This window comes from Astyanax mexicanus, chromosome 24 (genome assembly GCF_023375975.1).
Source record: "Astyanax mexicanus isolate ESR-SI-001 chromosome 24, AstMex3_surface, whole genome shotgun sequence".
Taxonomy (NCBI): Eukaryota; Metazoa; Chordata; class Actinopteri; order Characiformes; family Acestrorhamphidae; genus Astyanax; species Astyanax mexicanus.
Window position 1 is genome coordinate 21,256,591 of NC_064431.1, and position 24,415 is coordinate 21,281,005.

Consider the following 24,415-nt stretch of genomic DNA (forward strand, 5'->3'; position numbering starts at 1 on the left):
TTAAAGATGAATATATCAGGTACATTTTTGGTGTATTGCTATCTTGGCAACATAAAACACAGATGTGCCACTGACTGATTACAAACTAGGCAACAGAGCGAATGTTTGCATCAAAAATTGACAGAATACACAATAAAAAAACATCGCTCTTCCTGTAAATTACCTGCTGGGTAACAGCAAAAACAAGCATGTCAGTTTCCTCCTGAGACGTGCAGAAGCTGTGCGCTGTTAAAATACCAATTCACCAATTCAGAGTGCACCAGGCTCTTGAAGGGAATGACAAGTGACACGCTGATTGGTTTATTTTACGCTACGCCCAAAACACACCCAGGATTAATTAAGAGAATTAGTGCATGCTATTCGCTCAATGTGTACTTTCCCCACCGTTATGATTGCAAAGACACAATGACATGCCTTAAATCAAGCTGCAAGGTGCATGGTTGATTGCTTGCCTATAGGTCGCTAAAATAGGGCCCTTTGACTTCAAGGCGGACGAATGTCTACTCTGGTTCAGCAGGCTGTGTTTGTGTGTGTGTGTTTGTGAGTGTGTGTGTAAGACTGTACAGAGCAGACAGGATGAGTTTCATTTCCTGTCTCTTTCCTGATGTGTATGACTGATGAATCCCAGGGTTATGCCCGACTGGAAGCCGGAGGCCTGTAACACTCATCGCACCAGCGCGCAGAATTCCATACATCACATATCACATAAACCACAAACACGACACACACTTTGCTCCATACTTTAGACATGTTTCACCAGTGGCCTCCAACCATCCTTCTGGAGAACTTCAATTTAAGGCCAAGACTATTGGGACTCATGCTCATTCAATACAGGTGTTTCCTTAGAAATCAAGGGTCTTAAAAAGAGTCAGTCCTTCTGTGTCTGTGGTCAATGGAAAGCTTTCTACTAAGTTCTGCTAAACATTCAACTGAAGGTCTATTAAATGCAACTGGACACTTGTTCAGTTAAATGCAAATGATTCTCTGTAGAACCTAACCCTAAGGCTTACCTCAACCACGAATTAACCCTAAACCTAACCCACACCTTAACCTAAACATTATACCTATCCCTAAGCCTAACCTCAACCATTAATCAACCCTAAACCTAACCCTGACAAAACCTTAACCTAAACCTTAAGTCTTACACTAAAACTCTAAAATGTTAAGGTAAGAGTTCAGGTTAGAGTTGCAAATTCAATAGTCAATAGACAACCACTAACTTTTATATTGTTGGGTTCAAAAACATTTAATAAACATGCAATTGAAAGTTAGTTGAATATCTATGAGGCATCTAATAAAGTGATACCCAGGCATATATGTTAAAAAAGGTGCCAATGCTATTACTGTACTATATAATGTAATTTATAAACTTCATTTAATCTCCTTTTATTCATCACTTGTTTAAATGAAAATGTTTTTTACATTATTGTGCTGGGTATTTTCCAATCTGTTAAGACTATGGTGGGCTAAATGTATTTGAAATTCTCTTTATTTATATTTAATTATTTTTACTTTAACCATCATTTAGTCATCAAAGCCCAGAATAAAGCACTCTTTTAGGATTAGATTAATATTAATATTATCTTTTCAATCTGCCCTGCTCAGCTCAGCTCAGCTCATCTTTCACACATTATATCAACCGTATGTTCCATATGAGAAAATCCACACTGCGGGATATCGAGTCATAAATATTGAACATGAATATTTCCCATCTGAAAAAAGAAAAACGAGGCGACCATGATTAAAAAGGGAGTAGACTGGCGGGGTAAAGATTAGATTATACACACCCCATTTTACAGGATAATCTGGGAAGATAATCATTTAAAACCAGCCTAAAATCGAGACACCTTTTGTGATTATCGGGAGGGGGTGACTGCCTCCACATCAACCCGATTATCCCGTTAGTGTAGCCACGGCTTTAGATTGCGATGTAGAAATGTAGAGTCAGCATGCACCATTAAAGATTAAAGGAAGAAAAAGCCGATCTAAAAGGTGCTGTGAACCTCGGCCTGGACCGAAGAAACAAAATTTGGTCCAGCCAATTTTTGGGGATGGTCTCCATGGTCCTGTTTATTAGCAGTTTGAAAACATTTTCAAGGTGGTTTTGACTTTCGGACCAATTAAACAATAGCAGAAGAAAAAGAACTGGTGTTGTGCCAAAACTCCCCTTGGCTTGCAGGAGCATTACGCAGCAATATGTGTACAGCATATTGCGCTAGTGATTCCTGTATCTACTGTAACTGTAGATTAATATTTCTTTACAAAGGGAATCCGAAGGAAATCTGTTATGCTTATTCTGCTGATAGACTCACCTGCACTTCAAGGGGAGTTTGATTCTGACTGGGAGGCCAAGTTTGGCACAGTACCGGAAAGGCAACTCGTCTGATGCAGACCACGAACAACTCAGTGTCAAGTATAGGAAGACTCCACCCACACAGGTGATGACGATAGGAGGATAAAACTAACTGGATCAAATTCACCCTATACAATGTAACATGAACACATGAACATGAACTGGTCGTGGTGGTACCGCAGTAAGGTGTGTTCAGGTAAATTTCTGGCACATTGCTATCTTGGCAATGGAAAACACAGATGCGCCAACAGCTAGAGCCAGTACATAGACAGTCGTTGTGGTTTATTTCACATTATGCCTAAAACACACCCATGATCAATTAAGATACTTAGTGTATTGCATTTGTGTGTTTCAAACCTCACAAGGTGTACTTTTCCCGTCGTTACGATAGCAAAGGCACACTGACACACCCTAAATCAAGCTGAACTAACATAGGGCTCTGGCCAAACCAGTCAAAATACCCCTCTCTAGTAGATCCCGGCTTACTCTAACAAAGGCAACACGAGGGACAACCAAACCGAAACATTGCTAACAACCTAAAAGTCACGTGACTCTCCTCAGTGGCCAGCTCTGTTCCTCCGTGTCCATGATGCCCCCCAGCTTCTGTACACATGACTCATTTTCACACACCCTCACGTTCTGTCTGGCGACGCATGTAGAACTCCCTTCATAACAACCGGCGGACTGTTAGGGATTCCTCGCTCATCTCCACCGGGCCGATTCCTGCCGCGCCGCCGTCATGACCATGGCATATGTCACCACAGAAACCCTGCCCTGCTGGATGCCCTCCGGTGAAAGACCCACGCTGTCTCAAATGACCCTGCTGTTAATTGGACTAGTCCGCCTCCGCTCATGTGACCTTATTTCATGGCCTTTTCCAAATGACTCGGAGCGACTCCCTCTGAATGCATGTTTAAGACACAGTTCAGTAGAGGAATCTTTATCCAGATCTTATCTAGATGCTATTTGTGTGACTCTCGAGAAGAAAATATTTTTTTACGTTCTTAAGCATTAAAATTTTGAATTCAGTTGTATTTGTAATCTTGGCCTGTGCTCTTTAGGTATTGGTGTTAGTATTATATGCAGTATACTGTAAGTAAACAAGACATTTTCTGTTAGCTTTTAAGCATTTATATTTTTTGTATTTTGTATTGTATCTAATTAATTCATTAGTACCATATACAGCATGCTGTATCTGAAAACTGAATTCCTCATCTGGCATCATTCTTGTACTATCAGCATCTTCCCCCCGTGTCTGATTGTGCAATAGCTCTTGTGTGGTTGTTGCTGTATAAGTGCATGCTCAGACATGTTCTCTGTTCCTGCATCTCCGCCACCCGAGCTGAAGGCAAGTGTTCGTTCCTCACCTTGCCTGAGCCGTGCCCTTCAGATAGCCCTGTTGCTTTATTTCAACAGATTTTTGCTGACAGGTTCTGTGTGTGAAGCTTGCCCTGTTATGAAGTGCGCTACTGAAAGAACTGACATGTAGCCACGTCATGTTGGCCTACAAAGCCAAAGCCATGGGCCAAACAAGTTGTTATGCAAACTAGACCTCGTGAACACAGCTTTTCCTGAGTTGTGATTTAGGACTGGGGAAGTAATTTGCATGGCATTCTTATCGTTTGATAAAGAAAATGACTGGGAAACCATGAGTAAGGCAAGCTAGGCTACACGCTAGCCGTAGTCAATCAGCTTTGAGCTCACTCTGCAGGACTGGATTGATGCAAATCTTCGGATACAAACCCTAGACTCTGACCTACAACCCCAAAAAAACAAGCTGCTACACAAACTAGGCCTCGTGATCCTGTGGGGCTTCACGTGGGGTCAATCTCCTCCCTACCAAATGGCAACTGGCAAAGCCTTGTCTTCACCAAGAGCCCTTTGTCAGGATAGATACAAGATAAGCATCCAGGTTTTGTGATATTACACATACTATTATACCTGTTATAAAGTGGAAATCATGGTAACACATGCAAGAATTAAATGCTATTTTTGCTAATATCCAAATGCTTATATCTGATAATGTCAATCTTAGCATGTCTTTGCATTTGCCATTACCCATTACCAAAAATAAAGGAAAAGCTGAGAAACCAGAGTTAGATTTAGTTGTTTTCCATGTTTTTACACATGTTGGGTCACACAGGCAGACCAATTAAAGAGCCTCTTTTGGCCTCTCGAGGCATGGACTCCAAAAGGCCCTGGGTGCCATGACCCTGTTCGTTGGTTCATTGGTTCATGTGTTTTTTCGTGGTCTGCCTTTTTGGTAGATATGGACCACTGCATACCAAGTAAACTCCCCAAGTTCTGCCTAATGTTTAGGAGATTTTCTAACCTAGCTGCTAGCTATTGCAGTTTGAGTGTAGTGTAGTGTAATTTAATCGGGTATATTAGCCAGAATTTTACTATTCTGTGTTCTGTTCTACTCTTCTGTTGTTCCATGTTAATACAGAACCTTCTTCTTGTAGACAGGTTTGACCAATCAGCAGAGATAATAGGCACATGTGGTTTGCTATGAGCTTTTTGTTGGGCAGCTTGGATTTTTCCAATTTTATGCCTTTTATGCATTTGTAATTTATAGGTGGTTTTGACCAATTGAAGGTGTGTCCTCCCTTTGTGAGTTTTGGTTCATCGCAAGGTTTCTTTTATCAGCTTTAAAGGAGTATTTCTGGTCACTGTCACTTTTGGCTAACTCAATTGAGGTTATGTATTTTATTTTTTGCCTTTTTAGAATAACATCAGGTTGTAAAATGCGCTGTACTAATAATTAGACTTGACTTCACCCTGTTCCTACTCTATGGTTCATTTCAGGCAATTCTGTCTTGATTCAGTCTCACTCAGTCAGTAATTCTGCTTAGGCTGTGACTGTCTGAAGGGTCATCTTCTGGCCAGAGGGTACTTAAGGGCACAGCCGGGGCTTCCAGTCTTAGCTTCCAGACGGACAGTTTGTGCTGCAGTCCAAATTCGTCGGATGCTTCGAAAGTAATGCACTCATGCTCCCTTAATCCCCGGCCACCCCAGGGCTGTCCGAAATTATTTGTGACTACAGTCAGGGAAACTGGGGTCAAGCTTCTTGTCCCGTATTTTCTTTTTTTTTGCGTCCTCTGTAATCGTGTCATGTTCAGAGATGAAATGTTTTGGGACGCTGACTGGGGAGGAAAAGTGTCTACTTTAGGACCACTCAGGCAGATGTTATGCAGGGGAGTGGGAGTGTTGTGACTCCACAGAGGAACCCCGCTGCGCTTTGTACTCTTGCACTTGGCGGAGAGGAAGCGTGTTTGGACATGGCCCGGCGGCGACTGGCTGGGACCTCGTCGGAAGGGCGGTGTGCAGTCTGCAGAGAGCAGCGTGCCGGCGGCTGCATGATGCGATTAGTCCGCGATGCTCCTCTACACTGATGATGTTGTCACTTCGGTTCACACTGAATGGTTGTTTATATGTGTGTTTCTAAGGCAATTTTTGCTGTTTAAATATTAGTAGTTTAAATTGCAGGGCATTTTACGATATAATACCATAATCAATGCATAGTTTGCCTAACAAGAATCAGGACACTCTACCCCAAGGCGTGCATGTGCAAAATAGATGTGTAGGCAAAGGTGGTAGGGCCAAGAGGTGAATTGGAATTGGACCTTAGTCAATAAGTAGGTTGATTAATTGGATCAGCTAAATCACCTAAAAGGGCAATTTTTCTAAATGTATTTTAAACTAGCAATAAAATATTATGTTGTATTGGGTGGAATACACAAGCCACTTTTTAGCATGTTGGTGCTTTCAGCCTGACAGTTTTGAGGGAGGAATCATAGATAAGTATAGCCTGATCAAATATAGTGTAGCACTCTGATAATGTCTGATTAATATTATCTACTATCGACCAAGATTTTTAATGTACCATACCATAATAACAAACTTTCTGACCTGTTCCTCCGTCTGCAGCAGTTAACCTGTCACTCGATTTAAAGGACTTTACTGGTATTTTAATCTGTTGGTATCCTCTTGGACCAGTGCCCAGAGGTTTCTTAGTAGCAGCCAGACTTGTGCATGCCAGACTTGTCTGAGATGATTGCATGGGTTTTGCATCACTAAAACCAAATGATGTTGGTTGGAAGTTTCTTTTTCTAATCTTATATATTGTAACTTCCTTCCTTCCTGTGCAAGACACAGCGGACCCTTTGTACACTGTTTTCATGAGGAAGCAGTAGCCGCTCAGAATCATTACCCTTCTACAGCTTTCAGCTTCATTCAGCCTTCGTTTAGCACTTTGAAATTAGCTCATTTGTGAAGTGCAGCACTAGCACTTTGCAGGCACTTGTTTGGGCCAGAATGATAAATGGTGGCCAGGCTGTTTTTAGCCCCCGCAGATGCTGCGCTCTGGAGTTAACAGCGGGGGCCAAGGTCATGTGTGAGCTTTCGCTTTGTAAACACACGGACTGTAACATATTAACAGTGTGTTGCACGCTAAGTGGACCCTGGATACACACAGTCCAGGGTTTGCTAAGTAATTAATGAAGGAACAAGGAGATTCTAATAACACATACAGATTCTAATGGGTAACATGTAGTGTTGTGGTGGTTTGAGTGAATGTGATAGACATATCTTGGTTTTTGAAGAGGGGAAGTGCACGTGATGGTTGCAAGATATGACAGCAACACAGAGTCTGTGTAGTGATGCTATGGAAGAAACATTTTTGGGTCTCTAAAAAACCCATAAAGACCATTTTTAAAGAGATTCATGTGTGCACACCATTTGAAAATGAGTGGAATACACCCGCCTCGAACTGGTGCATGTTTGCATTTCTGTTCAATGATGTTCTGCACAATAATATTCCACAGTAATATATATTTATATATGTTAAATTGTAATATTGATTCAAGATGCTGCCCCACTTGGCCCAGTTGCAGGCCGTTTGGTTCATATCTTCTCCATATGAGACCACCCCAAGCTGAGACCAAACCTAAGACTATAGATTAAATCCATACCACGGACACTGGGTTTGTTTTGTCTGAATCTACGTACACAGTATGTAGAGTTCCACGCAAGGCCTGTATTTGCTTCAGCCAGAAAGCAATACTTTTGCTTACTTTTCGGTTGGTGTTTTTTTATTTTGAGGTTGAGATTTGCAAGTAAATGGCAGAAAGGTTAATTGATGCAGAAATAAGAAGTGAGCTCCATTTTTTGGGGTGGTTTGTCTGCAGTGCTGATCTAATGCACCTTAGTGACACTCGGGTGAGCGCACTGCCGGCCCCCATGACTGTCTGTACAGGTTTATCCAGCTAGAAGCTCAGGGCAGCAAGTTAGGACAAGGAACAAAATTGCCCAGACTTTGTTTGAACACATTTTATACACATTTACCTCTGAATTTAGGGTTTTGATACAATCTATTTTATCATACAATAGTTTGATGTTTCTGGATGACAGCATATTTGTGGTAAAAAAAAAAGAATGTAAATAGTAGTTCATCATGCTTTTGTTTGAGTAACTACTGTCCACTACTATCTCTACTGTCCACTAATGGCTACTAACAGATTTTGAGGCATTGCTGTGAGGATTTGATTGCCTTTTTCCAACAATTGCTTAGAGTCATTCCAGAGAACACAGCTCTTCCAATGCTTCACAACTCAATGCTGGCTCACACCTTGTATTGAGTTTCATTGGTGCCAATGTATAATATTTTTGTTTATCTTCTGTAGAGAGTTTTATTCTTTTAGCAGTGCTTGCCTTATACACACGCTAGACAAGCTGTGAGTTTACGGGTGCAATGGGTGCAACATAAAGTAGCTGAATGCATTTATTGGAAGGGATTTTCTGTCCACCCAAAACTGTTTTGATACTGTCCGTAACCATAGCCCTTTCTTTCTGTCCTGCAGGAAAGAGCAGAACATACTGTCTCCCGTCAACTGCTGGAACTTGCTGCTGACTCAGGTGAAGCGGGAGAGTCGTGATCATGCCACCCTCAGCGACCTCTACCTCAACAACATCATCCCGCGCTTTGCCCAAATCAGCGAGGACTCTGGACGTCTCTTCAAGAAGGTACGATTTCTTTGTGACTGTCTGATTTGCCAAATTTCTATCGTGATCTGTGATATTTTCCTCCTTCTAGAAGTCACTGTGATTGAAAGAATACTCTAAGTATCTAAGTTGAGGAGCCTGGAGCCTGGATACAAGATTAGATACGCAAGGAAATGGAGGCAAACAGGTTCTGTATGGAATCCTGCAGCATATTTGCCCCCAGAATTTGCAGCTTGGCCTTTGGATCCTGAAAACTCGTTGCCAAACTAGGTTGCCAAAGCTGACATCCCATCTAGTCCCAAAAATGCTCGATTGGTAATAAATCTAGCCACCAGGCAGGTCAAGGAAGTTTTGCAGTGTGTGGATAAGCATTGTCTCTTTTGTATGTGTTTTCGCTCCAGATTATTGTACCATCATTTGGGCAGTTAAGCCAGTTTGTTGCTCCACAGAAAAGGCAGGATTGAAGCGCTCACCACGAACAAGAACCTGGACTCATCACTATATGGTATCAAGATATGGTTTCAGCCTTTGGCAGTCCAGGTTTGGCGGTTATGACACCACTGCAATCAAAAGCAGTAGTGGTTGGCTAATTGGTCTCCCAGATGTCTGGCAATTCATTGAAACAACCATTCTGTGTGGCGTAGAGGCATCTAGCAGTCAGAGGTCTCTCATCAAGAGGTACACTACCCAAACGTACACTCTGAAAGCCTTTTACTAGCTCTTGTGACAAGACCTAGTATCCTAGTGCTTTAAGACCTAGGACTGTAGCTTGTCTTGAAAACACCTTGTCTTCTTTGTTACTCATACATTCAACAGTTGTGTCGACCCGTCAATCAAAGAGTCTATTTCCATAATAATTCAGTTCAGGATGACTCTGTAGGTTCGTCCATGCTGACACAGCTGGCACGTGCCTGCTCTGCTTTTTTTGGCCTAAAGTGTTGCACCTGAGCTGCCAGCGCTGTAATGGCATTATCCCCTTATACTGCCATTTGCTCCCAGATCCCATCGGGTGGGTCAGAGCATGTAATCCTCCCACAATCCCCTTCATCTCCCTGAGTGCTGCCTCCTGCTTGTTTATTGATCGGGCCCACGTCCACTGGGGTCTGGTCTGGCCACGACAGAACACTGTATCCTTCTCCACATGTGCCAGCACATTCTAACAGACACGGATATAGATACTTAGAGATTTTGCATTTCTAAGGAAGAGTAGAGGACAAAAGTGGAAATTTGTTCTGCCGCTATATCTGAATATATATCTTGTTACTTCTTCTAATATATTGTGTCCTATTTGCATGGCCTACCGCACTAATGTCAGCAGGACAGATTAAACGACTGGATAAACGAAGGATAGAATAAACGACTGTATCTTTGTCTCTTTCTCTTTCATTCCTCTCTGCTTGTCTAGACTGGTTAGTGAGAGTGGAATGCACCCCTGGCACTCCCCTCACAGTCTCGGAAAGCTCTTTCCATGCTGGGGTGAGGTGCTTTCCAGCCCTTACACCCAGTTCCAGTTCCCACAAATCTGCTGTACAGCCTATTCCAATCAATCCAGGTCACAGAGCTGCCTGCCTCCAAAGCCTGGCTGATTCAACCATGCTGGAAGCCCTGACCACTGGGCACGTAGTGGCACTTCACAGGTGGCCTCCCTTTCAAGTACTGTGCACCTCATTTACTGCACTAGCTGTTCAGGATAGGTTTGCGTGGGTTAATAGATGCTTATTGGAAAGTTGTGCAATCGTTCTAGTCTATGGTATGATTAACTTGCACTCTAATTTCAATTGTAAACATCAATTCATTGGCCTTTTTTCCATTGCAGCCACTGCAGCACCAAATTTGGGGGCTTGACCCACATTGTTGTTGGCCTCATAAAAATTACTCCGGCCACCTTAGCATGCTGGCTATGGGTCTTGTCCCAAATAGGTACTGACTTCATCCAACATTGCTGTTGTAGTCAGTACACCAACTATGGCCTTGTCCAATATCAATAAAGCCGCATTAGCATAGCGGCTACAGGTCTTGTCCCATATCACTACCGGTCTCGTACAACAGCATTTCAGCTATTGGCCTTGTACCATATCGCTACTTGCCTCGTCCAACATTGATAGAGCCAGATTAGCATGCATGCGCTAGATCTTGTCCCATATTGATACAGGCCTTCTCAAACATTGGTATGGGCTGTTGGAATACTGGCTCTGAACCTTGTCCCATATCGCTACTTGCCTTGTGCAACAACGCTAAAGTCACATTAGCATGCCGCCTATGGGTCTTGTTTCATATTGGTACCGGCCTTCTCCAATATTTTTATGCTGCTGTTTGAATGCCAGATCTATGTCTTGTCCCAGGTCGCTACCTTCATCGTCCAACATCACTAGAGCCAGATTAGCATGCCGGCTACAGGTCTTGTCCCATATTGCTACCAGCCTTCTGCATTATTTTTATTTCACTGTTTGAATGCAGGTTCTGTGCCTTGTCCTATGTACCACTATCTGTCTCGTCCAATATCGTCCAGCTAGAACCAGATTAGCATGCCGACTGCAGGTCTTGTCCCATGTTGGTACCGCCCTTCTCCAATATTTCTATTGTGCTGGTTGAATTCCAGATCTAAGCCTTGTCCCATATTGCTACTTGCCTTGTCCATTATTGCTAGAGCCAGATTAGCATGCTGACTGTAGGTCTTGTCCCATATTGCTACCGGCCTTCTCCAATATTTCTATTTCTATTGTTTGAATGCAGGTTCTGAGCCTTGTCCTATGTACCACTACCTGTCTCGTCCAAGTCATCTTAAGAGCCAGATTAGCATGCCGGCTACAGGTCTTGTCCTATATCGCTGCTGGCCTTGTCCAGCATTGCTGATGCAGAGTTAGAACACTGGATATGGACCTTGTCCCACATTGTTAACCAGCCTATTTCAACATTGCTACTGCCACCAAAGCATTTTGGCTACAGGCTTGTCTCTATCTCTGTAGGCTTGGGGAATCTCAGATCTCCTTTTTAAAATAAAAAAACATATTTTCACCCCAAACTACCTATTGTTAAAATGCATTGATGATTTTATGCAGCTAATGGTGGGTTGGCAAAAGTCAGCTTGCCTGGGTTTTTTAGTTTGAATCGTTTTTTTTCTTCTTCGGTACAGAGTGAAATATTACGAACCTGGCCAGAATAAGGATGGCACTAGATGAGAGTTAAAGATTGTTGGTCTGTGGCATTTTTTAACACCTCTAAAACATATTTGTCATCATATATTTTTCATCATATGAGAGTCTGTGTGGTTAGAGGAAGTAGCAGGAGTGCAAATGGTCTATTTCTGACTGGCACTGTGTACCACAAGCGCAGTTATAAATATTGATACGTTGATGCGTATATGTCTATACTTACATTTGCAGTTATGTTCGTAGAATTCACATTTCAATGATGTTACACAGACAAAGTCATATGAAATAATGAGGACACACCATGAAAACCATCGCCTTTTTAACATTTTTGAATGTATTGACATTTGATTGAAAGAGCTCTCTGAAACCTCCGGAAAAAAGGGTATAGATATAGAGGATTCTGGAAAGGCTGTAAAAAAATCTTAGAACAATTTGAAATCTGTGATTCCACTCTTTAGAAAATAATGTACAAGTAAAACAGAGCACATCAGATCTCAAGAAATGTTCAACATTTCTAAAATGTCATCACGGGACCTACAGATAGCTTGCAAAGGTCCATGCAAAATGAAGAATATATACCATATACCTACACAAACCAACCTCTACAGCATGTCTTAGCTGATCTGGCTTTTTCTGGTCTGTGGAGCATCATAAAACTGTCCACAAATCAAAAATTGTTTCTTCTTGTCATATCTATAAAAAAAAGACCAGGTGGGTATTTTCCAGTTTGGGTTCATTTTGGTGTTTCCTCGCCTTGGGGAGTTGACAGCTGCCCTGCTAACCCCAATCAGCACTTCTCTCTCTCTCTCTTTGTCTTTCTTTTCGTTTTTTTCTTTTTTCGCTCTCACTCTCACTTCTAATCACTATTCCCTTCACTGCCTCCTCTGCCTCGTACCTCCCTGTCTCCTCCAGACTGCCGTGCTTCAGAAATGAGAGCTCTTTAATTGAACGCTCCTGGCTAGCCCCTCTCTGGAGACTCAGGTCTGGCTATTTCTCGCTGATGCCCTCATGTTCGTTTTCAGCCGTGCCCCACTACCTCACACAAGACCCCCTGTCTGTCAGAGAAGAACCTGTCAGCTATTCCAGGGGGTGCAGAATACTGTACTGACAGGGTAAAGGCTGAAGATGTCTGGAACAATGTTCTGCATGACTGAAGGCTCAATCATCAAGAAGGAGCAAAGGGAGGGAGGTCTTGGAATAACCTTAAGAAAGCTTAAGAAAGCACTGCTGTGAGGGACCTGGAAAGAACCACGGCATTGCAAAAAACAAAGTTAAGACGAAAAAGTCATGGATCATTATAGAAGACTTCTGTGTTCTTTTTTCATAGATTTTCATAGCTTGATTTATTTATTTGTTTAGTGAATGCTCTTAATAATCAAGCGACACAAGTGTCTGGGCGTTAAAACAGAATAAATTCTTATTGGCTGTAGCTGTAGTGGCTGCGCTACATTTCAATCTCAACACTTTTCACACATTCGGACATTGAGTGTTTTTACACCAGCACTATTTGGTCCGGTTAAAACGGACTCTGGTTTGTCAGAGGTGGAAATCAGTAACTGTACTCGAGTGTGGACAAAACAACCTTGTCAAAGGAGGGGATGGTCGCAGTCCGGTCCCAAAAAGCTCCCCCTTTGCCTTTAATAAATCATCAAATATACTCCTCGTGTTTGAGCTAAACAGCTGTTCAGGAGCAGTTTAATCTGATTTGTTACCCAGAGAGTTATTAAAGCTATGAACAAACGTACATGGGTTGGACAATTAAACTAAAACACCTGGTTTTAGACCACAATAATTTATTGTCCTGAGGGACAGTTCTGGTGGAAACGGGAGAGTTGAGGTGCACATTGAATTCTGCCGTGATTTGGGCAGCTGTGGTTTTTTTGGATACAATGCGGGTAAGCACCCGAACATTCCTTTCAGACAGCTTCCTCTTACAGCGTCCACAGTTAATCCTTTTGGATGTGGTTGGTCCTTCTTGGTGGTATGCTGACATTACCCTGGATACCGTGGCTACATCACAAAGACTTGCTGTCTTGGTCACAGATGCGCCAGCAAGACGTGCACCAACAATTTGTCCTCTTTTGAACTCTGGTATGTCACCCATAATGTTGTGTGCATTTTGAGCAAAACTGTGCTCTTACCCTGCTAATTGAACCTTCACACTCTTACAGCTCTTACTGGTGCAATGTGCAATTAATGAAGATTGGCCACCAGGCTGCTCCAATTTAGCCATGATGAAACCTCCCACACTAAAATGACACGTGTTTCAGTTTCATGGTCCAACCCATGTATATATGTCTGCAACTTTATACATTATATTTATTTGAAGAAATTGTGCCCTGTATTATATTTTTCGCCGTGAGAACTGTTGCTATGTTATGTTATTCTAGGTGTGTTGAAACATGCACTGGGATAGGAGCCCTGCCCACGGGAAGCAGAGATGATAGGAATGGCAGGAATAATTGCTGACTAATCGACTAATCAAATAGCAAGATCAGTCAACTACCAAATAATCATTAGTTGCAGCTCTGCCTCGATCAGGGGTGAAATCGTGAAAGTAAGGTAAACCTGGCCCTAGACGAGTTCATGTCATTCATTGTTGCTCCCTCATGGCTTGAGTCAGTCCCTCAGAAATTCATTACTGTGCTCGGTGCCTCTGTCTGCTTAAAGAATCCTCTGCTTCAGTAAGACTGCCTTTGGATATGGAACTGCATCTCTCAGGCCCGTCTCTATTAAAAAATAGATGACGCCAGCCAGTGGAACGTTGGCTGACCTTAAGGCTCTAATTATCACACAGCATCTTTTCCTACCGTTAGCAGATTTTAATGCAGGCTTTCTGCAGAATCAGGGTAGGAACAAATACATGCAGAACTATTGAAGCATATTCTCCTCTTGAGACCACCGCCCTGTTTCTCTGCATGAAGAGCATAGCGCTAGTTCTTGTGTGGAGACTAGGGACATCTAGTCTCACACAACTACAGTGGCTTCCAAAAGTATTTATACCACTTGAACTTTTCACATTTTGTCACCTTACAACCACAAAGTATGTATTGTATGTATTTTATTAAAAAAAATAAATGATAGACCAGCACAAAGTAACGAAAATGCTACATGGTTTATATAATTTTAATCAAATAAAAATCTGAAAGGTGTGGTGTGCAAAATACTTAGCAATACTTATTGGAGCCACCTTTCCCTGCAATTACAGCTGCAAGTCTTTGGGGTTTGTCTCAACCAGCTTCCCGAATCTACAGACTAAGAAAACAGTTCAAGCTCAGCCAGTTTGGATGGAGACTGTCTATAAACAGCAATTTTTATTTCTTGCCACAAAAGCTCAATGGGCCATTCTAACACATGAATATTCTTTGATCTAAACTATCCATTCCACCGTTACTCTGTAGAGCTGTATATTTAGGGTCATTGTCTTGCTGGAAGGTGAACCTCCACCCCAGTCTTAAGTCTGTTGCAGCGTCCAACAGGTTTTCTTCCAGGATTGGCCTTCATTTAGCTGCATCCATCTTTCATGAACTTTGACCAGCTTCAGTCCCCACAATATGAGGCTCCCACCACCATGTTTGATAGTGGATATGACTAAATTACACAGAGCTGGACTCTTTTAACTGATTAAATAATTTTTGATGTCAATTGATTATACTGGATTTATTTTTTTGAAGTTTTGGGCTGTATACTTTTTCACGCCACTTAAAATCTCAATACGATACATTTAAGTTTGTGACAAAATGTGAAAAAGTGCGTGTTAATGCGTGTTGGTGCTGGTTTAAGTGAATCAGATGCATGCAGAAGTGCTGCTGGAGTTTTTAAACACACCAGGGTGTAGAAACAAGAAGGTGGAGGTTGTGTTAATGTTTTGGCTGATCGGTGTACATGCTTGCCTGCTGGCTGGGCGTAGTTTAAGAACAGCTGACGGTGGCTGGAACCACAGTGCTCAGCACTCAGCAGAAGGGCCGAGCTCCAGCCTGTTGCAGAGCGCCAGCAGATTTACTCTAGCCCAAGCCCGTCATCTGCCAGACAGACAGACAAACCTGTGATCTTCTTCATTTAACAAGCACAACTGTTCATTCAGGGCTGTAAATCAGAGTCCTCCAGGCGCCGCCTCCTCCTCCCCGTTGGCCGAGTTTCCTGATTTATGGAACTCCGCTTGGAAAATCGATAGGCTACCTCCATTTTTTTGGGCTGGTTGTCTGTGCGCATCTGTGTGTCCGTCCATGTGTGTGTGTCTGTGTGTCAGTGTGTGCTGCCTTTGGAGTATATTATGGAGCAGATGGGAGCGAGGCTGAGTTGCCTGGGCCCGGAGCTCAGCTCTTGAGGATCCATTTTCATTCCTCTGTTTGTCTGTGCGATGCTGTGTATTGACTAGAATGTGGGAGGATGGGAAAGCAAACAAGCAAGTAGGGTAGGATATGAACAAAAAATATAAAATTTGATGTGTGATAATGCTGTTGAATAGATATCCTGATATCGATGTGATACACAATTAATTAAGGTCCTTAATTAATAAGTAAGAAGTAATGAGTAGTACTGTAGTGTGTGAGTCATCCCAACCTCACTCTATTGCCTTGCTTTACTCTGCTCTACCTTACTCTGCCTTGCTGCCTTGAATCAGGCACTTGGTCATGATGGAAATCCCAACCCTTCCTCACAGTCTTGTAACTCTGGATGAGTTACCCATGATCTTGTGACAAGATACAATCCAAGGGCCACGCTACAGATTCAGGAAATGTTTCTGTGCTGTATTGTTGCAAATTAATAGGAACTAGGGATGGGCGATATGCCCCTAAAATAATATCACAATATTTCAGGGTATTTTCGTGATAACGATACTCTTGGCAATATGACAAAACACTGAATAAAAAAAAATCATGAATACACTACTGCAACAAAATAAAAATTAAATTCCATTGTTGCATACGATACGATATGACATACCCCTAACTGAGATATAAAAAAAACAACAAAAGTCAATGATCCAGAATGTCATGATACTAATAATAATGCACTCCAAATATCTTCATATATCCAGGACTAAAGTAAAATAAATTATAATGGATATAATCTGTCTCTAGTAGGTATATAATGGGAAATGAGAACAGTGTGAATTTTTCTTTTGCTAAAAACAGTAAAAAAGTAGTACCCTGATGTGATAATTAGGGGTGGGTGATACTGCACAATATTTTAGGGTATAATATCGTTCACAATATTCGAAAATGTTGGCGCTATTATCATGTACGATATGATATAGCACACCCCTAATAGAAACATCAATAAACATCAAATTTGATGAGTTTGTTGAATGATTTCTTAATCAAAAATAATATTCAATAGTTTTAAAGTTTCAGGGCTAACTCCATTAGTGTCCATAAGGATCTGAATATAAAGAAGAGTAGACCTCAGCTGCAGTTCCCCGTTACACGTGTTGCTCCCGGACTCAGATCTGCAGATGGGAGTTTGACCTTGGCAGGATTTCTCCAGATGTCCACGATATGGACCATATGCCCCATACGTCCCATACGCCTCCATCCCGTATCTACACTATACCACACAGCATGGCAGAGGAGCATGTTTAGATTAAGCGCTGGACTTTGCCCCTTTCTGACCGCACATTTTGGCAGATTCCAGATTTTTCTTTTCTTCAGTTGCTTGGAGGTATTTTTAGCCGCTGGCCTTTTCACTACCTCTCCAGAGGACGCCTGCACTGCCGGCCAGTTCCTCTCCCCTGTGTTTTTTCCTATGATGTCATGGGGCGAGGTGCCGAAAATAAGAACGTCTGACTGACGTGTCCGACTAGACCGACTTACCGAACTGAACTTTTAAAAAATCTTTAGTTATGCTTTAATTTGAAAGTAGATCACAAAACTAAAAAAGAAAAATACTGATAAACACATAAATAGCATAGAAATAATAACATTCAGGGCGTTCAGTGTTGTGCATTATGAAGGTTATTCATAAATAAATATAAAATAACCCTGTCAATCTAATTATGAAACTAGATTTTAATCAAATTTCATACAAAGATCTAAATTGTGTTAATATGCAAAACATCAATGAGCATTCAGTATTTTAACAGTTGCAGATTTACTTCAATATTTTTTAATATTTTCCATCACAATTATATTTACTTTTTTTTTAAACATAAAACCTTTTCTTATATCATGCTTGAATTTAAATCTTCTAGATTTAGGCTTGTTGTAATATCAGGCAGAAAATAATAAATAGACAATAATGCTGGTCTTTTAAGGGGTTAAATAACCCTTCTCCTCCTGTTTTGGGTTTAACCCTTCCACTTGTAACTGAGTGCTGAGTAACTGCTGCTTAACTAGTAAATTTTAGCAGGTGGTACAGCAATTCATTATTATTGTCCATTCCTTAATTCCACTGTGATGGGGAGTTAAAATGAGCCTTTATTAACTTTTATTTTCTTATATAATCATAATTTTGATGTTCCACCTTAAATGCAGCAGCCTCTGCCATCTGTTGCACCATTTAAGGTGGAATAGGAAAGTTTGCTAGATAGCTTTAGCTACTGAATCGAACTGCTAGAGACTATTTGTATGCTTAAAATATAACATAAAACATTGAAACTACACATTAAATAGTTATATAGTGCTTATCTGAATCAACACTTAGCCCTAACACTTCCTCTACCCCTGGGGACTAAGAAAAATTGGGACACCCTAACCCTAGATGGAAATGCACAAAACAGTGAGGTAGGGATAAATTGTAGGGCCAAAGAGTGAAATGGAATTGGGCTTAAAATTCAAGCTGTCAAGGTGCATTAAAATCCCTTAGTTCTATTGAGTTTCCTATTCCTATTTACTTGGCAGATGATTTTTACACTCCTCATCAGACTTTTTGTTATATTGAAAATCGATCCTGTAAATCACTCCTGGTAACAGGGGCTAATGTGAACGCAGCCCTGCAGTGTGCTGCAGCATGCCGTCTATAACCAAAAGAGCTTCGGGCTCCTTTGTTTCTTCATCTTGAACAGTTTTTGGAACTGGCACGTGTTCCAGTTCCCGGCTGCAACACGTTTGACCTCAAAAAGGCAGTTTAGAGGTTTGGAGGGAGATGGAGAAGAAGGGAAAAAAATGCTGCTGGAATGTCTGGGCGAAATATCTTGATTTGCGCCGAGCTGATTTTCATCTTGATGGATTTCGCTTTGAACTGTGGCTCGGAACACCCACTCGCTATCTGCATAGGCAGGAGAAATGTGAAGAAACATGCCTGTCATTTATGCTTCATACCTCCAGCCATGGTTTATGCCGTCTTATCAGCCTTCAGAAACTTCACTCAGCAGAAGCCTTTCCTTACAGCGTCTCCTTACATTGCTTTGGTGCTGAATTCTCAAAAGCAAGTATAAAATACATGTATTTGTTCTAATGTTGGGTTCCAGTGGTGTTGTAAACAGGGAAATACCATTTGTACCACTGGTAAACCTACTATTTATTATTGGTCTGGACCAAACTGAAGTCCGAAAGTTCAAACCAAAAAAGGTAGGCATATTTTAATATTATTAAGCCTGGCCTAATTCCAGTACTTTCACCGCACTACTGTGGTAAAGGCTTCCCAAACATACTTTATCCACAACCTGTAGCAACAAGGTACATTTTCATAACATAACAAAGCTTCTCCATTGTGGAAAATAAAAACCTGTCAATCCAGAGTTTCAACTGCTTTTGAGCTAGACAGGTTTTATCTTAATTGCCACTGGTGTATAAATAAACAAGTTCAAGGATTACTAAAAACAGGCCAATCAAACCCTTACTTGACTGCAAAAGACCTACGGGGTGCACTATTCTACTGTGCAGTAAACTTCCATGAATATGACTGACTCATCAGAAGAGATTTTGTTGAAAATAAGCTATATTACATTAGGGAAATACATTTTTAATTTTTCAAACCAAAAGCAAATAATATTCCAACCATTATAACACATATGTAGGGTTTCCTGCTACGCTTTGTAGTCATGGTGGCCTCCTTGACAACAGATGCCTTCCTATGCCCTAAAATGAAATGGTGCATTCATGCACATAACGATGAGGCCAATTAGTATAATGTCATCCATAAAAATAGTTAGCAGGCTTAGTGTGATATTGTTTTTGTGTCCACATCTCTTGTAATTTAGTTTTTATCATTGTTGGTATTGCTTTATTGTTTTCTGCAGGCTTCTTGATTTGTCAGTTCAGATGACCCAGATAGAGCCAGACTGTTTATTCAGGCAGATTACAGTAATAATTAGTTCAGTTAAGAGCTTCACACTTTAAGGCGTGAAAGATTTTGTGGTGCCAGAGGCTTCACCGTGACCTACTATCTAAGACTCTACCACCCTTAAGTGCTTTATATTATTCTGTACAGTATATCCTCAGAGAAGGACCTTTTGGTGTACTGTCATATTTTGGGAGATTTCCTCATCAGACATGAGATTTGCCACTTGAAATGTCAGATGCATGACAGTGGGCTACATCTAAGCCTTTCATGCCAAAGTAAGGCATTAAGCTGGACTGGCTTTAAAGATTCGTCTCCTCTCAGCTATTGAACATGCATGTGGTCCAAAGTGTCCAAATTCTGATGTATTTCTAAGATTTCTAAGGCATCTTTTATCATGATCTATGTCTGACATTCGTCTGTATAGATCACTCTCCTTCAGACTGACTGGCTAAAGTGCAGCGCTTCACGCAAAGTTTCGGTTTCATCTTCTCCAGCATCACTGAAACTATTAAGGAGCTACAATGACTGCAGTTGGGCTTATCACATATAATGTGTTCAAGCTCTCTCTGTAAAAAAAAATATTTAGTGTGTGTCCTTTAGTTTGTGTTTCATTAACCTTTCTTTTTAACATTTTTTTGTGGACACGGTCGGCCATTTTATTAGAATCAAAGAGTAGATGCAGTGTTCCTTCTAATTTAGTTTGAACAGAGACATGGTTCCAAATATTTCTAAGGTTGCACAAATTGACGAATCTACGGCATAGCCTACATCTACCCATGCCATGGCATACAGCATAGCCTGTGCTTTTTGATCAGCGAATAGCTTTCAAGGTAGTAAACAGCTATGGCCTGTCTACTCTTCTAATGTGACTGATATATGTTACGTTAGCATGTTGTAGCATGATAATGTTAACAAGCATAGTCAAATCTATTTAGCTAGCTATCTCAAATACTAGCTGTCTCTATAACCCCTCTGCACACGGACCAATGCGGCTGTAATTACCCAGCTATGGTTATTTAGCAAACCTTACTGAAGCTCAGTGATTACCTGTTCAGGAGAAAAAAGCCAGCTTGCCCTTTTCTATGGCTGTAGCACACTGTTTGCATAGTGTTGTGTTCTGTACCTGACAACCTGCTGTGTGGAAATGAGACTGGGGGAATGGCGGTGGGCAGGTTTTGAAGTAAATGCCTGTTTACTTGATGAAAAGATCTGATTTTGACCACTTAAACCTGCTGTGTGAAGACAGCATTAGATTCTAATGAATGAAAAATATGGAGGGAAGAGATAGAGAGAGATCTGGAGGAAAGGAAGGCCCGCCGCTCCTCTTCTCCGGTCCTGAATGTGGATGTGGTTGTGTATTCTGACCCGTCAGCCAGGCCTCTCCCACTAAATAAAGGCCGTCAGAGCTCCATTATTAATGGCCCCAGTGGAAGGGCTTCCGAGGGCTGCCTCCCCGCTGCCAGCCATTCATCTCAGCCTTCAAAGGGTTAAAACCAGCTTTACTCTCCCCTGCCATGCCTGGAAGATGAAAGGGCGGGAACATGTGGTTCTACTGTTTGTGGAGGACTCCTATCTTTCATTCAGCTTCTCTCGCTGTCAGTATCTCTTTCTGTCTGTCGTTCCATCACTCATTCCTTCACACCGGCTCTCCTCCTCCCTCCGCTAGCTCTGTCAGCTTCTTCATGGCTATTCTTCTGTTCCCAGTGTGACTGACTGGCAGTTGCCTGGGACCAGCGAAAGCAAAAAAAAAAAAATATATTAAAAATTAAAGGTATTAGCAGTAATTAAAGATAGTATCATTAACCCAATGCTGATTACTTTTAGGTCTTGCCCAGTTTATTGTGCACTCAATATAGTGTTGTGAAAACGTGTTTATATTTCTTTTTTTTTTGCATGTTTGTCACTCTTTAAATATTAGCCAATAACAAGTCAAGTAAAAACATTTTTTAATGAATATCCACAGTATTTTTATGATTATTCACAAAAATGTCCACAAATGGCGAAAACTCGAAGCAGTGGTGAACCTTCTTGGAAGTGGCCAGCACACCAAAATTACCATTTATTATATTTCGTTATATATTTTAATGGAACATCACTTTAGAAATGTAACTTGAATAAAAGTATTGATTTACTGTCTTCTGAAAAGAACTCAAAAAACACCCATTAATGACTTAATAGCTGGCAACACAAGTGAGGACATCCCACACTGAACATGTCCAAACTGTACCCAGTTGTATCGTTGTCCCTCCCTGGTGTCCCTAATGTGCCTTTTTAGAGTTACAAGGTTCCAGGTGTAACCAGGGAGTAGGGCTACTGGATATTCAACATGGCGCTTCATGGCAAAGAACTCTCTGGGGATGTGAGAAATAGGATTGTTGTTCTCCACAACTGTGATTAACGACTGTAAGAAGATAAGTATAGTAAATCTCAGTCATTATTTGCTTAAAGGAAGTGTAAATTTAATTTGTTTTAAAATGTGGTGCTTTTTGCTCAATTGTTATTGTGAAAATGGTTTGTCTTTAAATTGAATTAAAATGTGTTAAATTGAATTTATTCATCGCTGCAGTTACCCTGGATACATAGCCCATCCCTAATCGTACCTGTGTTCCAGTACTCTGCCTGCTTCAGTGGATGAGTGTGTGGTTGGGTTCTGGGTGTGTTCTCGTTAGCGTCTTCGTTTCCACGTGCTGAAAACTTCAAGCTGTCAGATACACACGATCCCAGCCAAAAACTGCAAACCTCATTTCCATTTCACAAGAACCCGGCCAAGCCTTTCCATCCTGAAACCTCAAACGGAGAAGAGATCCCACCAAAGCCCATGTGGAAGCTGTTTCAGCGTCTTAACTGACATCGAGCTGGCATCCACCGCAAACTTTTATTACCCTGGATAACTTTTCTACTTATTTAAGACCTTCCAGCAGCGGTGAGGGCGGCGAGAACTCAAAGGACCCAGCGAGTAACGAATGTGTTGGAGTGAAATGAATTGATAAAGTGACGCCCATCTGCTTTCCTGCGCTTTGCTCTGGTGTTTATAATAGCGGCCATTTCTTCTTTTGGTTATTTTTTAATTGTAAAGGACAAAAAAAAACGCTAATCTTACATACATTATTTTCTTCTTTCTATAGTTTCATATTATTTCAATTGGAAAAACACTTGGAATACCATGGCAACCTCCTTGCAAAACCTTAAGAATTATCCCTTTCCTTTACAATAATGTGGCAACACCTTAACCATCAACCAGCTATGCCAAAGCTACACCTACCAAACACTTAGAAATACCTCAAGAACTGCTCAGTAACACCTTAGCAGCCACAAGGCAACACTACATTATAGCAACACCTTAGCAACCACTTAGGATTAGGGATGCACCAAAATGTTTAGGCCAAAACTAAAACTGAACAAAATAAAACATTTATCACATTACAGAAAGGCTTTTTTTTAGTTTGCAACTTTATTTTTCATTTTTCATTACTGGCTAAATTAAATAGCCTAAATAGATATTTACCTAAAAACATAATCCAATACAAATGTCCTAATATTCTTATTTTTTCTGTATTCCTTTTTGTTGCTTTTTAAAACTGTTTTCAGTTGGTGAAAACCTGGTTACCATGACAACTCCTGGCAAAACACTTAGCAACACCCTAGCAACACATTAGCAACACCTTAGCAACACCTCAGAACTACTAAGCAATACCTTAGGAACCAGTTAGCTAGGCCAATAATTGTCAAAATAATGATCTAGTTAAAGTATTACTCTTTTTGTTTTTGCAAGCAAGAAGTGCTCATTAAGGCGTTATGCCAACTTTGTTTAAAATTAGGCATGCATCGACATTTATTTTTTGTCTGAAACTTAAACTGGAGAAGGTTAAGCATTTTTCAGAATAACAAATATCGGACACTTTCGTTAGTTTTTACTTTTTCCACTATTGCTTATGTACTTTTGATCATTAAGAAGTTATTAGTATATTAGGACATTCAAATTGGAATATAAAAACAGCATAAAAGCACTCAATTTTAAGCATTTTGTATTGTATTTTTTAGCACATTTAGCACTTTGTTTTATTTGAATGTTTTTATATTCCAATTTGAATGTCCTACATATTCTTCACAATAAAAAGTTTGCTGCTCTTCTATATCTTAGTAATGTGTAAATGCTTTATGATGCTACAGTATAAGCTGTTTCCAATGACTTAACATACATCAAACTGGCATCAACCACAGAATAACTTTTCTACTTATTCAATACCTTCCAGCAGCGGAGAGAGCGGAGAAAACTCAAAGGAAATGGCGAATAATAAATGTGTTGGAGTGAAATGAAATGATAAGGCGACGCCCATCTGCTTCCCTGCGCTTTGCTCTGGTGTTTATGATAGATTGGCTGTGAATTTAGATTGGCTTAGCTGTGTATTACCGGTTAGCCTGTGGTGACCTCCATTACCAGAAGGCAGGTAGCGTTGCCATCCGTCGCGGTGAGCGTGACAGGCCAGGCCGGCAGATTCCTGGTGTCTCCTCCCTCCCTGCTCCCCCCAGCCACTGATAGATGGCCGTTCTGGATCTGTCTGCTGTAAGATGGAGTACGGAGCAGTGTTGTTAATCATGGCCTACCTCATTACACCTTACACAATCCTCTCTTTTTCTGTTTCTCTTTTTTTCCTCTCTCTTCTAATGCATCTTCTCTTCT

General features: G+C 41.1%; 1 protein-coding gene across 3 annotated transcripts in view; it reads left to right on the forward strand.

Moving 5' to 3' along the window:
• The window catches only part of srgap2 (SLIT-ROBO Rho GTPase activating protein 2), a 151,462-nt gene that overhangs the window by 74,237 nt on the left and 52,810 nt on the right, over positions 1-24,415 (forward strand). For all 3 annotated transcript variants that reach the window (XM_007247748.4, XM_049471447.1, XM_049471448.1), the window contains one exon: positions 8,215-8,377. In XM_007247748.4, the coding sequence (XP_007247810.3) occupies positions 8,215-8,377 (163 nt within the window). The remainder of the gene's footprint in view (positions 1-8,214; positions 8,378-24,415) is intronic.